Below are 16,355 nucleotides of genomic sequence, written 5' to 3' on the forward strand. Positions count from 1 at the left end.
GCGCATGCACATACCTTGACTATATGCATATACGTGTCCCGTGGAGGTCGATTCCGAAAAGCCAGGTCGGAAAGGTGGTCCTTATACTACCCGAGTACCGTAGAGGTCTGTGCCGTGCAGGACACGGTGTGGCTGTCGGTGGCGCTGGCGCGCCCACTTCAAGACCAAGATATAACTATTATCATAATAGTAACAATAAGGTTTGGTATACGTTATCTATGCGATATGGTAGAGTAGCTAGGTAGATTAGGGTTGCGCTTTGTAGAACACGTATCTCATGTCTCATGTCTCATGTCTCAGCGAGTGCGTGCGTGCGGGGGTATAGTGCTGGTATGTATTGCTGAGGATCCTGTTCCTGCCGTGTGCCCCCGAGGCCTTGTAACTGTATGTGTGCTAACTGCTAGGCGTGTGCGTGTCTGTGTGTCTGTGAGGGTGGGACAAGTAGTGTGGTCGCCACCGTGGTTGCTGGGAGAGAGATCGTCGTCGTGGTACGCTGCTTTCCACCAATCCTGCTAAATTGATTGGGAACCAGTATTAATTGGAGTCCTTTCAGATATCCCACACATTCCCATCCCATCCCATCCCGTCTGGCCATATGAAACCGGGGTATCTATAAATAGGGCCAATTCGACAACAAGCCACAAAATAAAGGGAAAAGGACAGAAGGATGCCAGAAAATGTCTCCAAAACGAGCGACAGACAGACACACAAGACGCTGACATGTACCAAAAAAAAAAAAAGAAAACCAAACCAAGAGAAGTCTATCTCTTTGCTCTCCGCCCATTCTTCCCGACATCATTAGTGACGCCCTTCTCGCTCTTGACCTTCTCCAACGCCAGCCGGGCCAATTTCTCCCTCTTGACGAACCCGCTGAGGAACGTCATGGGCATGAGTTTCGCACTGTTGGCATGGTCCTCCGCAAACTCCGGGCCATGCCAGCCCTTGCTCTGTGCCAGGGCGACGGCTTCTTCCAACAGACCGGTCCCGATGCCCTTGTGTCTATACCGTCGCTTGACGGTCCAGCCGCGGATGAGGGCTGTGACGGGGAGGTTTTTGGCTCGTGTCTTCTTCGGCGAGCTGTTTGCGGAAGATGTGTTCGTTGGGGAGGATGAAGAGCCGCCGCAGTCGTCACGGACGCCGCGAATGAAGATCGTGCCGATGACTTCGTCGCCGAAGCGGGTCAGCAGGATCTCATCCTCGGAGCCGACGATGCTGCTGCTGGTGTTGGCATCGTTCCGGCCCAAGTCCAGCCATCTCCAGGTCCCGACTCGTTCCGCCTCTTCAATGTAGGGGCTCGTCAACCACCGCACGGTGATGAGCACGGACATGACAATGCCTGCGCTAGTCGTGCCCACGAGGGCGAGGTCGGATCGAGATCCGTGGTAGAAGTACTGGTAGACCAGGCCGAGAGCGAGGATCATTAGGGACAGGGTCGAGGGATGGAAAATCGTGGCGGTCGAGGCGATTTGGCGTTGTTGGGCAACCGAATCGGCCAGGAGGTGCAAAGCTTCTACCTTGTCATCCTCAGTCACTGCAGGCGTGGTGGTCAGTGGAGGAACAGAGTCGAGACGGTGGGAAAGTGCGGGGTCGAGGTCCGCCGCCGTATTTTCTTCTCGATCGTCTGCGAAGGAGGCGCTTTGGGCGAGGGGCGAGGGTAAAGGAGCAGGTAAGGAGCCTGTTGAAGAAGCCATGTTGATGGGTCGTAGACAATCTGGGGTGTTGGCCAAGGACGGGGAGGCAGAGTCGGATTCAAGAACGAGGTTTGCTCGGAGGGTGGTCAAAAATGCTGTTTAGGAGCGGGTGGTTGGTAATTAGTTTACTGCTTTGTAGAGAGATGTAAAGACAGGGAAATTTGAGTTCGCTCGCGTGCTCACCAGCAGAAGTCTTGAGGCCTGGTATTCGATCACTGACAGCGATGGCAGTGTTTCTACTTGTCTCTTGGAATAAGGCCGCGGGGGAAGAATAGTAGACAGCCGACTTGACCGAAAGGAAGGAAGAAGCTGAAGCCAAAGAATAAGGATTCGGCGGAGGAGGCGTGGGAGGCGAAAGGTAAAGGTGCTGAGGAAATTTCAAGCCATGGTGCCGGCCCATGGCTTTGCGAAGAAGAAAAAAATACGCCCCGGCTGGGTGGTCATCAATCCAGCGCAACCCAAACTGGCATCGGTTCCAACTTGAAGGAGAGAAAACGTCACATTCGACAAAAAGGTACGGGCACGGGTACGAGGGATGGGAGGGACGGGGAGGAGAAATTACGTAGGCGGGTCCCAGCCGACAAAGGGAGGAAAAGAATCGAACAAGAGGAGGGCTAGAAGGGTAGTCGGGCAGAAAGGGTAGAACAAAGACCCAGAAGGGGCAAAGAGGAATCTATCTCATCAAAGAGTACCAAATAGTTAGAAGGGAAGTGGAATAATGTGAGGTTTAAAGACGGAAGAGGGGTGGATTTGTATGGATGATGACGGGGCCTCGGTGAGCACGTTTATCATTTCTTCGGTCGGACTGGCCAAGAAGCGAGAGAGAGCAGGGTTACGGGGGACGCCATGGGCTTTTTATTCAGCACTAATCATTAAGTCAGGCTAACGGCGAGAGGGACGGATACCAGGAGTCTAAAGATGACAGGCACACCCCGAGCGAGAGAGTGGCTGGGCTGAGACGGTGAGAGGGGAAAGGGAAAGGCAAAGGGAATAATCCGTATCAAACCACTCGACTCGGATATGCAAGATACAAGTTGGTGGTGCAGATACGGATACTGAGCATCCAACAAATAGACGAGGCGATATTCAAGGCTTATCGCCAGCGAGGGGCACCCGACCAAGTACGGAGTAAACAGGGCATCATCTGTAACACAGCCAAGCGGCGTCAAAAGATAGTCAATCAACGCCATCGCCATCTCTCGTGCGTGTCATTGGCGACATGAAACAGCCGAGCGACGATCTTGTCCTGTTCCTACCGATGCCTCAACACCAAGAGATACCACCCACGATAACGAGCGATGAAAGCAGACCGATACTTGGCCTCGTGATCACCCTTTGGGTCGAATGGTGGACGGTGTAGCGAGATTGTATGTCGAGGGCATCGTCAGATCTCATATGATCACGCTCGCATGGTGATCTCTCCCTGCAGATAGGCGCTTGGGTGGCTTTTTCTGTCGCCACGATCTAGACTCTCTCTCTCCCGTGGTCTCTAGTACGAACGGCCGAACAAACACCACGCCTCTGCCTTATTCGAGCATTTCGGGTTCCCGCAAGCTGTCACTCCCTTCTCGATTCCGTCGGGCTGGTCGAATGGAATACACAAGCTCTTCGCCCCCATGCTGGGTGCTCTTTCGTCTTGTGGAACTCCGCTCTGCTCCTCCGCGGTCCGTGCACTTTGTTCTTTGATCTGGTCCTCACATGCTTCAGTGAGACAGTGCTTGAGCAGACACACATTCTTCGCATTCAGTGCTGGCACAAACTCGTCCCAGTCATTGATGCGCTTGATGTGTGATTTGTACTTGGCATCCGCTCGATCATAGAGATCCTTCTGAATCGTGTCCAACAATGCCGGAACCGCCGTGTTGAGCTCACTGATGGCGATCTGGCTCTTGCTCTCTTCCTTGGGAAGGTCTCGTCGCGACGTAGTGACGAAATGGCCTTTGCTCTCACCGGGTCCAAACTCAAGTCGAAGTGGAACACCCTTGAGCTCCCAGTCGTTGAATTTCCATCCTGGAGAGTATCCCTCGCGGAAATCAGCCTCCACACGCACATCGACAGCCTTGAGCACCTCCTTCAATCCTTCAATCTCCTTGTACAGTGCTTCCTTGTCCTCTTCCGCCATTTTAGCGGTCACTCCCACTGGAACAATGACCACTTGGATCTCAACGACCCGCGGTGGCATCACCAGACCCCGATCATCTCCATGGATCATCACCATCACTCCGATCACTCGAGTGGACAGACCCCAAGAGTTCTGCCAAACGTGCAGACCCACCTTTTTCTCCTCTTCCGTCTGTGCATTTGGATCTTGCACCGTAATGCCAAACATCTTGCTGAAGTTTTGACCGAGACAGTGAGAGGTACCTCCTTGGATCCCACGGCCCGTGGCAGGGATGTATCCTTCGACTGTTGTAGTGTAGTAACCTCCCGCAAACTTCTCCTTCTCAGTCTTTCGCCCCTTGATGACCGGAACTGCCAGCAGTTCTTCATAAATCTGAGCGTAGAGGTCAAGAATTTCCAAGACTTCCTTGCCAGCTTCTCCCTCTGTCATATGTGCAGTATGGCCCTCTTGCCAATGGAACTCTCTGGTACGCAAAAATGGTTGAGGATGCTTGAATTCCCATCGCACAACTGAATTCCACTGGTTGAGCTTGAGAGGCAAATCGCGGTAACTCTGAATCCACTTCGCATAGTATGGATACATGACTGTTTCGGATGTAGGGCGAATCGCAATCTTCTTCTCCAACTTGGTGCTCCCTCCATGAGTGACCCATGCCACTTCAGCCGCGAAGCCTTCAATATGAGCTTTCTCTCGATTCAACACATCTTCCGACACGAAGAGCGGGAAAGAGCAGTTTTTGACTCCCAGTCTCTTGATTCTCAAGTCGAACCAGGCACGGACTTCATCCCAGACGAACTGTGAGGCGGGCTTGAGGATGTAGCAACCGGAGATATCGTAGTAGTCCAACATGTCACCCTTTAGCAAGACCTGTTGGTACCATTCTGAGAAATCCACGTCCTTAGACACATCGATGCCAATCAAGGCTGCGCCATCCATCTTCTTCTTCTTGCCACCCGCCTTGTTTTGTGGCATCTTCGCCTCTGGTTTTCCCACTGGCTTCTCTGGCTTGGTCTTTTTGTCCTTCTTGTCTTTCTTTGCAGGTGCGGAAGAAGACTCGGGGGTCTCTTCCTTCTCCCTTGAGGGCAATTCGGTCTTGGAGGGGTTTCGTGAGTGAGACATGATTGCTGGGGGGAGGAGAAAGTCAATCAAGGAGATCAATAAGTCATGAAATCGGTAGAAAAGGCCAGCTTACTCTGCCAACTCGTCCACGAGTGGAAATCCAAGGGCGGCTACGTATTGTGTGCGTGACTGTTTGGGAGTCGATTTTGGCCAGCAACTATTCATGGGATTTGGTGCCCCGCCATTCTATCGAGACTCCAATGTGGAGGATAAATCCTGCTGCTTTTACTGCCAGGCCTTGGCGCGATGCCAAGATGACTTCCCTTTAAACGCCGATGACCTCCCCTTCCTCAAATGTCAAGCATTCGTTCCTCCTCGGTTGGGATTCAGCCTCACTGCTTGGCTTGAAAATAATGCCAATCCTGCTAAAAATGGATGGTTGTCAATGGCATTGTTGCTCGTGTTATGCCGAAAAGAGAAGCCAATGGAGTCAATGCCTGTAAGTGCCAACCCTTGGCAAACACCGACATGTTAGATAGATGCAGCTTCTCGGAAGGGGCGGACATGACTTGGTAGGTCTTCCGCCCGGACATGAAGCTGAACCTTTCGGCTTGGAAGGGTAGCCTCTTGTATCGTTGCACTTCGCCTAGGACCTCGAAACAAAAGAGTCGGTCCACATGTTGTGTAGGTGTTGCAATGGGCACCTGGCATATATGATTCAGCCTTGTCGACCTCATGTGACAAGAGATGGGTCCTCCTGTGCGCAGACGTTGTCGTTTGCGAGTCGTTCTAGCATGTATGAAGACCACCCGTTTGACCTTGTTGGCGGGGCAAGACTCGTGTGCCAAGATCTGCACTGGTCATGGTTTAGTGAGCAATACGAAGCGACTTGCTCTGGCTTTTATATTCAGCTTCTCATGCACCTTTATCTTGGCAACCAGCTTCCAGCCTGACCGAATGCATCGGCGAAGGCTATCAATTCCCTCCACCCAGGAACCTCGGGTCTACAGAAACTTCAGCCCACGAACTTGCAAAACGTCGGTCGGGGTAAATGATACTCACTGAGCCTGCAATGATGGGGCTAAATCTCGTATCAGCGAGATACAGAGGGATAGAACGAACTTCTGTAGGATTTGCCTGGAGCTCTTCAGCCTCACGCAGAGTGATGCGGCACAGCTCTCTCAGAAAGCGTGGTGATGAGCGTAATACGAATATATCATCCGACCGTTGACTAGCGAGAGCAACCGAGAGCAGGATGGGTGTGGCCCGGCATTTGACGGCCTATAAAGCTAGGATTCCATGATCAATCAATATTTCTGGCTTTTCTACTGCCAATACTTGGAGTTCTCTGCACCCAATCAGTTTTATACCCCAGCCTTACAACAGGAAGACCATCTGCCTTTCGATCTTTTTCAAGTATGAATCCTTACAGATCGGACAGCGTCTGATGTTGACCATGATTAGCATGCACTCTGCCACAACTATGTCTATGCTCGGCCTCTGCGGTCTAGTGATTGGCAGTCCGACACCTCAGTCTGACACTGAGATCCCTTGCCCACTGGCCTATCCTTGCGGGGATATCACCGTCTCTCTCTCATACTGCTTCAACGTTACTGATGCCCCCGTCTATGGAGATGGCACCTTTAAAGATGAGACTCCGATCGAGTGTGTATGTGGCAGTGATGTCCTGGGCGACGAGAGCGGGCTGTATGCAGCCACAGAGTGCATCCTCTGTGGCGACCTCGATAAAGAGAGCTCTGCCCTGGTTGAGCTTTGGTGGTACACGTGTGCTACCGCCTACGAGATTGGGGTAGACGAGGCGCTCAACTGTTGGAATGACGGCACTGATTGCTACGAACCCGATGCAGGAGTCGCGTTCCTAAGCAAGTAGAGCAAACAAGGTTGACAAGAGGAGGGCAAAATGTTGCAGCGAGGTAGTCTTGTTAGTTTGTGGTCCACGATCAGGGACAAATGCTATTGGTCAAGGCAACAACAAATGCCGGTCGCTACTAACATTCGTGATTGCCAATTGGGTATGTGCATTTCAGGCAGAAGTACTGGCTCCCGTTGCACAGGAAGCCGGGCTATACAATACCTGGTTGTGACGGTTGAATGCGGACAAATCTCTGGAAGTGGTTGTTATTCCTACTTGTTATAATAATGCTGCTAATGCTAGTTCTAATGCTACTGATATTAACACTCTCAACCTAGTTATCATTCATGCAGCGATATAGAAAACCCCGCAGATTTAATACGCAATCCCTGGGGTGAGAATTCAAACATCTCAATTGGCAACAGCTTCGTCTGGGAAACGCCTGCGAGGTCAATTTGTGAATTTGACTCATATACATAATCACAGCCGTATCGATTCTCCTATCTTAGAGAACAGCACAGCAAACCGATTTTCGACAATACTCCCAGGCTAATTCATGCGGTCCGTTTGCGACCCTTCGATCAGCTTTTCCTCAACTTCCTGTAGGGCAACGTCTCAATCTTTTGATGAATAAGAGACTTGAATAACCCGATAGAAAAGCTCAAATCATCAGCACCACCGCGGCAAGCATGCACACAGTCTCAACAAACCCCTTCCACACCAGCACTGCAGGCGCTCCCTTATTAGACACTGATGATGCCGCTCCTCCTCCTCCAGATGTGGTAGGTGACGGAGCAGCAGGACTGTAAGTACTGGTTACAGTCATTCCCCCCGACGAAGCTACGGTGGTCCTTGACGAAGCCCCTGTGCCAGTGGTTGCTGAGTCCTCGAAATTACGACAAGTCCTGTACGAATAGAGATCTGTCGAAGCTGGTGTCCTGAGCAGGCAGCTGATGCTCCCGTCGATGTCACAGCGAGATGCCATATACAACATGTCCTCATTACACATGCAGCTAGAGAAGACGTCACTATCTCCCGCGGATGCTGTGAACCTGCGGCTACAAGAACTCGTAGAAGCTGTCAGTTGGTCGCAATTGCTTGCGACATCGCCACAGAAGGCATTGTCGACCAGGAGTGGAGTGGTTATTGATTTCGTGGTCGGCGAGTAGCTGAGCACATCGAATGCATCAGCGTCTGCACACACTGTCGACCAGGCGGCGAAGAGGCCGTCGGTGCCGAGGAAGAGCTGGTCCACGGCTGTTGTACGCCAACAGTTCCACCACTCTTGTCGGCACCTGAGGCTGTCTTTAGCTTTCAATTTGAGAATTTCCATTGTGTACTTACCCGGCTAGAACATCCAAGACCGTCTGTGGGCACCAACAGCTGATGGCCGCGGCGGTGTTGCTCGCTTCACCACACGTTATAAGCTTGTCGTAGAAGGCACCACAGCTGCTCATCGTGATCGGGTCAAGGCATGACTCTGGGGGGATGCTGATTTCGGTTTGTACGAGGGACTGGGAAATGGCAGACCATGGATAGCTCACGCCTGCAAGAAAGAGAATAGCATTGTACAGCTTCATGTTGACTGACCTGTGCCTCGGTGATAATATAGTCTCCAAAGCGGATAGGAAGATGTATTAGAGCAGACTGGTGCAGAACTTAAGAGGGAATGTAGGGGACAGGGAGGAAAAACACAACAAGACAGCCTGCACCATGTAGTACCTCGAGTATAGGGCCAAGATATCAGGAATTGCCTCCTCTCGAGTGTCAAGCTTATTTGCCTCCTAGGCATCCAATTCCAGCGAAGAATCAGCTCGTGCTAAAATTTGCGGGGTGGGTGTATTCGTGTTCAGGCGGGCCAAATTCTAACCTTTTCTTTCCGATTGAAGGCACCTCTTGAGTCCAAGAGAAAATACGAGGTCGGTGACAGCCTACGATTGCCCCCAAAAAGGCCAAGTTATGAGAAGGCGCTGATGATCGCGAGCATTGCACTCTCGGGTTCCCAGCCTTTGAGATGATATCTTCTCTCCCAAAATTTAAACTTGGGGTCTCCCAAAAGAATTCCTACGTCGAGGTCCCGGCCTGCAAAGCCATCGAATGTGACCGCATCACGGTGCTTCCTTGACCGTCTTTCAGTATCCTAGGTTGTTGAGCAAGTACCAGCCCTGCAATGGGGTTTCACAAGAGCACCCACAAGCATTCTGCTCTGCCCGATGGACGCCAAAAGTGGAGGTCGATCACGTTACAGCCTTGGTGTGTTCCTCTTCTTCTAGCCACCGAACTGGCACTCATCGTTGGTATCATCACACTTTTGGTCCTTTCTCAACGGCGCACTGGCTTCGTTGAGGTCGGCTTCGAAGCAAGGTCTGTGAACTTCTCAAGCTTTGAAGGCGCATTGGACTGGGGCCAAGGTCTCTTGTGGACTACGCTTCCGGTCTTTATTGTCGGCCTGTACAAGCTATTCCGCGATTCGGTCAGGACGGCGCTTGTTTTCGAGACTCCATACATCGAACTTGCCGCCGCAGGTAGGGGAAAGGCCGTAGAGGCGGGAAAGTCTGTGTACCTAGATTATCGGACGTCTTTTTCAATTGTGGCTTGGTGGAAGGCGTGGAAGAACAAACACTACTTCCTCAGCCTCTGTCTTATTCTCTCGTTCGTCGAGGCGCTTGCCCTCGTGCCACTCACGGCTCGTCTCTTCGCCGTTCACGAAGAACTTCTTCCTCGGGAGTCGCTTCTCAATGTCTTGTCCGTGTTCGACACCGCCGCAGCTCTCGCCAACGCCGACTATGGGGCGCTCATGGATGCTGTGGCCGCTTCATGGATCAATGAATCACCACTGCCGCGTGGCACAGATGGTGAATATGCCTTCTCCCGCATTACTCCGATGCAGCCTTATAGGAACTTCACAATATCTGCTCCTATGAACGCTTCACGGCTTAATGTTGACTGCGAAAGCGTTCCCACCTCTTCAAAAACCTTTACTCTTGTTGATGAGAGTGATAACATCTTCACACTCGGCTTCTCTGCAACGGACCGTGGCTGTCCTATTGAAGGAAGCATCGCGGCGAATGCAGATAGCGACGACTTTCTTGAAGCGGGGCTGACCAGCAACTGTTCTGAGGAAACTGGTAGGTCGCGGGTTACTTTCTTTTATGGGTCATTGTCCTCGACTGGAGATCTCTTAACTCCGATCCTCGTTTCGTGCATTCCAACGTACTGGTCTGCCACCGGTAATCTCACAGTCGTAACCACGGAAAACAGTTTCTCAGATCGTGCCGCCGAAACTCCGAGGTTCCATCCAGCAGCGCACGAGGTGGAAGACCTAGGCATAACAGCTCAACAATTCGAGGATGGTGTCATGACTGTCCGGACATTCAATCCAGCTACAACTAGTGCGGGTAACACCAACGCACCTCTTCGTCTTGCCGAGTTGATTGTGCGTTCCATTAAGGTCCTCGACCAAAATTTCTCGGCCCAGAACATTATTGATGCCACTCAGCGCATTTACCCAGCCATATATACAATGCTAGCGCTAGCATACTTTTATCCCGAGCTCGGAACTCCCATCCAGGTATCCGGAACAATCGCAATCGCACAGAATCGTCTCCATGTCGTTCCACCCGTGGCAATTACCATGGTAGCCATTCTTGTCATTCTCTTCTGCTCGACGACCTATCTCATCTTTTACCTGCAGAGCCATCCGAGCATTCTTGCCGAAGAACCAATCGGACTGTTCGGGGCGGCGAATTTATTGAGCGGCAGCAATATACCTGATGTGATTGAAAGGTATCATCGGCAGGGTATTTTCGACGGACGGCAAGACCAAAGCATTCCAGAGGGACGGGCGAAGAATGTTGATGACGAGGTGAAAAAAGCTAAATGTTGGATTGAGCCTGGACGTAGACAGTATAGTTTGATTGTCAAAATGGCTGCGCCAAGTAGTCTTCAGGATGTGGCAGGTGGTATGATCCGGGAAGACAGCCAGCGTCTCATCAATGAGGAGGCGCCCTACAAAATTCCTGAACTAGCCACATCGGTGGCAGGTGATGACCGACAATTTGCAAACCATCAAGCCCAAGACCAGGAGATGACTTATGTGACAACACCGTCACCTGGAGTTGCGGGACAGTTCTATGACCAGTACCCCAGTCAAAGCGTGGGATACTTCAATCGTACAACCATCCAGAGGAAGCCTGTGAATCGGCAGCCGTTGTAATGAAAACATTTCCAGCGGCGAGATCTACCTTCTTTGAATTTGTGCCATCACCTCTCCCTTAAGGATCCAGAGCATATTAGTATCCTTAAAATGAAGAGATCAGAGGACCTTTCCCATCCGTTCTAACGCGTCTGCCAGCGGGTTTAGCACCAAAGCGTGGACACGCAGGAGGAATTCGTCATTGTCAAGTCGGGCAGAGGTTGTGTCTACATCGAATTCACAGTAAAGACATCTCCGCACAACATCTGCCCACGTCTTTCCCGCCTTCCGAAAGATGGTCGGCTCCAACCCTGCCGCCAGTTCCAGTTCAGGATCCACGAGCCCACCACTAGCAATCTGATTAAGATGATTTTCATCAGCTAGAGGTCGACTTTCAATCAACTGGATCAAGACCTTGCCCAACGCGTACAACGCCGCATTCCGAACCATTGGGGGTGCTTTGGACCTCGTTGCCCCTGCGGTGCTGGGAAATGTCTGAGCCACGTAAGGCTGAAGCACAGCCTCTTCGTCCAGGTCATCATTGAGAGGGCGAAAAAGGATATCGCTCGTTGTCCACATGTCTTGTAGCCAAGGCGTCGAGTGAAGCCGCATTAATGATGTTGTTAAGATAATCGCCAATTTCAGACGGTCTCTTTCGTAGAAGGGGAACCTGCTATGTCGCCGCTGTGATGATAGGACCTGGTACAGACTTACCACTCGGGGCCGTTCCTTCGATAACGATCCTGGCTGGATACAATAGCAGCTCTCGCCACTTGCTAGTGGATCTTCAACCCCGATATATCCAAGGCACCCCGCAGCCCCGAGTGTTTGGGGTTGTCGCAAATATACACAAAGGTTGTTGATATGACGGCAGCCGCCGGGGGCGGAGTGTTTTAGTGGTCTTCGCTTGACAGAGGTCGCTGTCCAGTTCAACCCAGATTGAAATTCCACATCAAATGTCTCAAGTGCACCTGCCTCAGTCGAGATTGGTGTGCCATCTGGTGTCCCAAGACGTAAATTCACGACGTGTTGCGTCGAGCAGCCACATCTGAAACTCTGGTTGATCACCTCGCAGAGTTCGCAGGCTTTCTGGCGGAATTTCCGGAACTCATCAGCGGCGCCGACCTTCAAGACTTCTCTCTGGCGCATTTTTACGCCCTTGGTGAGATTTTGGAAGACATCAATCAGTCTATGGAGCTCTTCGAGGGAAGCCTCCTTATTACCAAACACCAAATGGAACCTCGCTGATAGAGCCTGTACTTCAGCGTGTAACCTCGAAGATTTCTACCTGTGTCAGTAGATAGACCTTGTTGGGAAGACATTGAACCAACATTGATCGAAATATGTCGCTGAAGCTCGGCAAGCAGCTTACTAAGCATGCTCTGGATCTCAGACATGATGCCCCCGAATACTGCCCAATTCTCTGGGCCAAGGGCTTGCTGGAGCTTCCTGTCGATGTTGCTATCCTTCCAGGCACTTCCAAGGCCATCGCTTAGGAGTCGTCTAGCTGTGTGGCCATCGTCATTGAAGACAGCTTCGATGAGCTTGTAGCATGCATTCTCGAATACCTGCTTTTCCGCAGCAAACACGCGGCGTAAGCTTCGGAGGGTTTTCTTATATCTCATCCATCTTTTGATTAGATCTAGAGCGGTCAGATTGCAGGAGCGTTAATTATGCAGCTCCCATCAACGTACCCAGTCCTTGGCGGTACTCGTCAACCAGGCTGATGAGCAAGGGAAACGCCGCCATGACAAGCCCCGCTTCTTCCAGCCCCGAAGGCATACTGGTGGACGCGCAGGATGACCAAGTCTAGCTTTGACGAGGCGTAAGATGATTATATAGTAGTCGCTTGAGAGACAGCAGCACCCAGGCCCCCTTTATTTAATAGGACAATGGTGGGACAATCGATGTTGATGGAGGAGGGGTTGAAGTGTCGGTCGGCGAGGCGCGACCCGGTCCTAGCCTCAAGATGTCAGGTGGGGTATTTCGAGAATCCTGGACAAGGCTAGGCCCTGATCGGATAATCGGACTCGATACACCTCAACCTGAACGACCGAATCAACCTCTGAATTCAGGAAACCAATGCACAGCTTGCTGCACCGTGAGGCCCTCGCGGTCGGCATCTTCCCACAACATGGCTCCCACAATTAAGGAGAAGACCGACTTGTGTCTGGCTGCCTTCAGGAGCCTCGCAACCAGCCTAAGATCAGAGACTAGGGTTTCAAATGAATATGACCGTCTTCAGCTCTGGATCCATGACGCGAGAGTCTGCGATGGGACTCTGGACGAGGCCTTGATCTCTTCTTCTTCACTCCGAGAACTGACCATGAGTCTCCTTAATGAGCTTCACGACCAACTCACTGCTCCAGATGAAGAGTTCCTGGAGGAGGTGAAAGACATCATTGACAATCTTGTTAGTCTTGAGCCGGCTTTAGGATCACCTGCTCCTTTAGATGATCTCCAGTGCAAGGAACCTAGTGAAAGCCAACACGTGGTGGCTCCTACGGCAGGACTCTCTAAACTCACGACTGTAGCACACAATTCCAACTTCCTCACCGGAAAGCCTGATCTGGACATTGTCATTGTTACTGGATTCGCTCACCTGAGCCCCTTAATGAGGTTTACACAAGATGGAATAAGTGCACCTCATTTAGAGTGGCTCGAGAGATCACTGCCGGAGATACTTGAAGAAAATAGCATTTATGCCAGGATGTTGACCTACGACTACGACGCGCCTCCACGCCGTCTTGGTTGGTCAGTCTCTTCGGTTGCACAGTACGATTTTATCGAATTTTTCACCAGAGCGGCGAACAATCTTGTCCGGGGACTCAATAGGGCGAGGCTGAGTGACCCAGCTCGACCGTTATTCTTCGTCAGCGAAGGGCTGGGTGTTATTATCACAAAGCAAACTGCCCTGACACTCGTCAAAGAGGGCCTCAGTGTCGACGTCCATCGTCCAATTTGTGGCTGCATGATTCTAGAAGATCCAGAGGAAGCCTCTACTGAGTACTTCAAGTCATCCATGGAAATTCACCCATCGCTCGATTTGCCGAGCGGTATAATCCGCGCACTCATCTTGGAAGATCCGAGAATTAGATTACAGGTGGGCCCATTCGAGACGCTTGCTAAACAATACGATATTAAGTCTGTGACTATGCAATTTCACCAGAGAGGCCCATTTACTATAATTTCGGCAAAGGGGTTGAAAGATGACGCTGATCACTCGTGGAATGTCAAGCCTGATTTCTCAGATCGAGAAGCAGTGCTGCCGATCGCCCATATAATTGCGTCAATAGCCGGGAAATCAATCTCTGACCGTGCGGATGACCTGGACGCAAGCCCGATGAAATTCAGGTTCCTAGGCGCAACTGCTGGAACTGCAAATCAAAGTGAAGACCCATTTGCCATGTTGGTGGCTTACGACACAGCAATTCTCATCAACGATGCCTCGCTCACCTCTCCTTCCGTTTGGACGTCCATAATTGAAATTGTCAGAGACTGCGTTGACGTTGTCATTACCTATCGTGATGATGTGGACATTCAACTTTGCAAATCCGAGAGCACTAGCTTTAGTGTTACTGAAGGTGCAAAGGCATCGAGGATTCTTGGGGATGTCAGCCCCGCTGGAGTTTCGTGGGACTTGGATGCGCAGCTACGGCGCTACATTCGAAAATACATTGCCAGTGACTTCAGTGTTCTGCCCGAAGGGATGCTCCGTCCATGCAATATGATCATCCTGACAGAACATGCGCCAGAACAGGACCCAATCTCCTTCATGAATGCTTTATCGAATGTCGTTGCCCAGTCGTCACGACTCCCATTTGGTGACTTAAGACTTGGTGTGCAATTTGTGTTACTTGGGATAGACCCGCAAGCGAATGCCTTTTTCAAACAGTTAGACGATATTGCTACCATGAACAAAGCGTCAAATGCTTATCAACAAGTAAGTGAGATTCCCGGCCATTCAAATCGAAAACTGAATATGATCAGATCGCGCCAACATTTCGTCTGCCAGCTAAATACAAATCCAATGCAGAAATCTGTAAAAGAATTCTCCTAGGCGCCATATCGCCTCGTTTTGCAGCAACGGCGTTTAGTGCCAAGGAATCCTTGCTACCTGGTCACTCTCGAGATGACGGAGATAGTGCCAGTATCACAGCGGGCTCAGATTCTGCTGGTTACTCAGAAGCGCAATGGAGCGACTTCGTACCAAGCACCTCACCATCGACTGTGGATGAGTCGATGCTAGACTACAATCCACCTCTGATTTCCATCGAGGCGAGCCCCGTTCTGGAAGCTCGGAAAGATCCTATGCCGAAGACACTCTACAAGAGAGGGCGCTCATATTCCAATCCAGATGTGTTTGGTTTAGGAGAGATATCTAGACTCCCCTCCCTTGCTGCTGAGAGTAGTGCGCGAAGTCAGAAACATCCCGCAACATTCCAGTGCCACCTTTGTCCTAAGAAGTTCACACGCGCATATAATTTGAGGTCGCATTTACGCGCGCATATGGACGAGCGGCCTTTCGTGTGTTCTGTTTGCGGTAAAGCGTTTGCACGCCAACATGACCGCAAACGCCATGAAGGGCTTCATTCAGACGAGAAGAAGTTCGTATGCCGAGGGGAGCTGGCAGTTGGAGGTCACTGGGGGTGTGGACGTCGATTCGCTAGAGCAGATGCATTATTTCGTCACTTCCATTCTGAGGCAGGTCGTATCTGCATCAAACCCCTCCTTGAGCAAGAAGCCCGAGAAAAACAGCAGGGTGGAATGGGCGAGAGCTCTAGCAGTGGATTGGACGTTCCATATACACAACTCCAAGGTTTCCAGCTACCTGCAGCTCTTCTAGCTCAGTATCCTGCGTTGCAGAATGTGGACTCGAAGCAGGAACTCCCAGTATCCAGTGAGGGGAGGGAAGATCATCTGGAGTCCGATTTCTCTGACATGTCGGATGGATCAACTGTTGGGGCCCGACGGTACGACTTTGATGCAATGGAGATCGAGTGACATTGAAAGAATTGCAAGATCAGCCCGAACGTGCAACTTCTACTAGTTCTCAGTTCCCAACACTGGCCTAAAACTAAGGGATTTCGCCGTGACAGTAAAAAGAAGGGCAAATTGGGGTCGACATACTGCTTGTAAGGCCACATCTCACGTCAAGAGATATAGATTTCCCACTGCCCATTATCTGTTAGTCCCGCGTTCTGGTGACTCTCATTGGTCAAGTGTCGTTGAACCGGGAACGAGGGCGACGGTCAGGTGACTATGGTGTCACGTGCCGCTGTCTAAGGCGGCGTTATCTTCAGTCTGGAAATGAGCGCCGCCTAGCCTTGTCCCTCATTTGCTTGGCGAGATTTTATTTTATTCGCGGCGCCTTGCCTTGCCTCCGCCCGCAAGGTTCTGTGTTCCAAATTCCTG

The 16,355-nt window shown here is 51.2% G+C and overlaps 7 protein-coding genes across 7 annotated transcripts; 3 read left to right on the forward strand and 4 right to left on the reverse strand.

The window, feature by feature from the left end:
• Nucleotides 1–761: 761 nt before the first annotated feature.
• A1O9_08513 (uncharacterized protein) lies at nucleotides 762–1,691 on the reverse strand (the record flags this gene model as incomplete). The annotated part of the gene is made up of 1 exon (XM_013402898.1): nucleotides 762–1,691. The coding sequence occupies one exon, from the start codon at nucleotides 1,689–1,691 to the stop codon at nucleotides 762–764; it is 930 nt and encodes a 309-aa protein (XP_013258352.1).
• Nucleotides 1,692–3,180: 1,489 nt separating this feature from the next.
• A1O9_08514 (prolyl-tRNA synthetase) lies at nucleotides 3,181–4,932 on the reverse strand (the record flags this gene model as incomplete). The annotated part of the gene is made up of 1 exon (XM_013402899.1): nucleotides 3,181–4,932. The coding sequence occupies one exon, from the start codon at nucleotides 4,930–4,932 to the stop codon at nucleotides 3,181–3,183; it is 1,752 nt and encodes a 583-aa protein (XP_013258353.1).
• A 1,423-nt stretch (nucleotides 4,933–6,355) lies between these two features.
• A1O9_08515 (uncharacterized protein) lies at nucleotides 6,356–6,763 on the forward strand (the record flags this gene model as incomplete). Its single annotated transcript, XM_013402900.1, has 1 exon — nucleotides 6,356–6,763. One exon carries the CDS (start codon nucleotides 6,356–6,358, stop codon nucleotides 6,761–6,763), a length of 408 nt encoding a protein of 135 aa, XP_013258354.1.
• Nucleotides 6,764–7,406: 643 nt separating this feature from the next.
• A1O9_08516 (uncharacterized protein) lies at nucleotides 7,407–8,202 on the reverse strand (the record flags this gene model as incomplete). The annotated part of the gene is made up of 2 exons (XM_013402901.1): nucleotides 7,407–8,040; nucleotides 8,090–8,202. The coding sequence occupies 2 exons, from the start codon at nucleotides 8,200–8,202 to the stop codon at nucleotides 7,407–7,409; spliced, it is 747 nt and encodes a 248-aa protein (XP_013258355.1).
• Nucleotides 8,203–8,915: 713 nt separating this feature from the next.
• Nucleotides 8,916–10,961, forward strand: A1O9_08517 (uncharacterized protein; the record flags this gene model as incomplete). Its single annotated transcript, XM_013402902.1, has 1 exon — nucleotides 8,916–10,961. One exon carries the CDS (start codon nucleotides 8,916–8,918, stop codon nucleotides 10,959–10,961), a length of 2,046 nt encoding a protein of 681 aa, XP_013258356.1.
• A 99-nt stretch (nucleotides 10,962–11,060) lies between these two features.
• On the reverse strand, nucleotides 11,061–12,722 carry A1O9_08518 (uncharacterized protein; the record flags this gene model as incomplete). The annotated part of the gene is made up of 3 exons (XM_013402903.1): nucleotides 11,061–12,224; nucleotides 12,272–12,582; nucleotides 12,635–12,722. The coding sequence occupies 3 exons, from the start codon at nucleotides 12,720–12,722 to the stop codon at nucleotides 11,061–11,063; spliced, it is 1,563 nt and encodes a 520-aa protein (XP_013258357.1).
• A 352-nt stretch (nucleotides 12,723–13,074) lies between these two features.
• On the forward strand, nucleotides 13,075–15,944 carry A1O9_08519 (uncharacterized protein; the record flags this gene model as incomplete). The annotated part of the gene is made up of 2 exons (XM_013402904.1): nucleotides 13,075–14,883; nucleotides 14,931–15,944. The coding sequence occupies 2 exons, from the start codon at nucleotides 13,075–13,077 to the stop codon at nucleotides 15,942–15,944; spliced, it is 2,823 nt and encodes a 940-aa protein (XP_013258358.1).
• Nucleotides 15,945–16,355: the final 411 nt, after the last annotated feature.

The sequence above is a fragment of the Exophiala aquamarina genome (assembly GCF_000709125.1).
Source record: "Exophiala aquamarina CBS 119918 chromosome Unknown aczIA-supercont1.7, whole genome shotgun sequence".
Taxonomy (NCBI): domain Eukaryota; kingdom Fungi; phylum Ascomycota; class Eurotiomycetes; order Chaetothyriales; family Herpotrichiellaceae; genus Exophiala; species Exophiala aquamarina.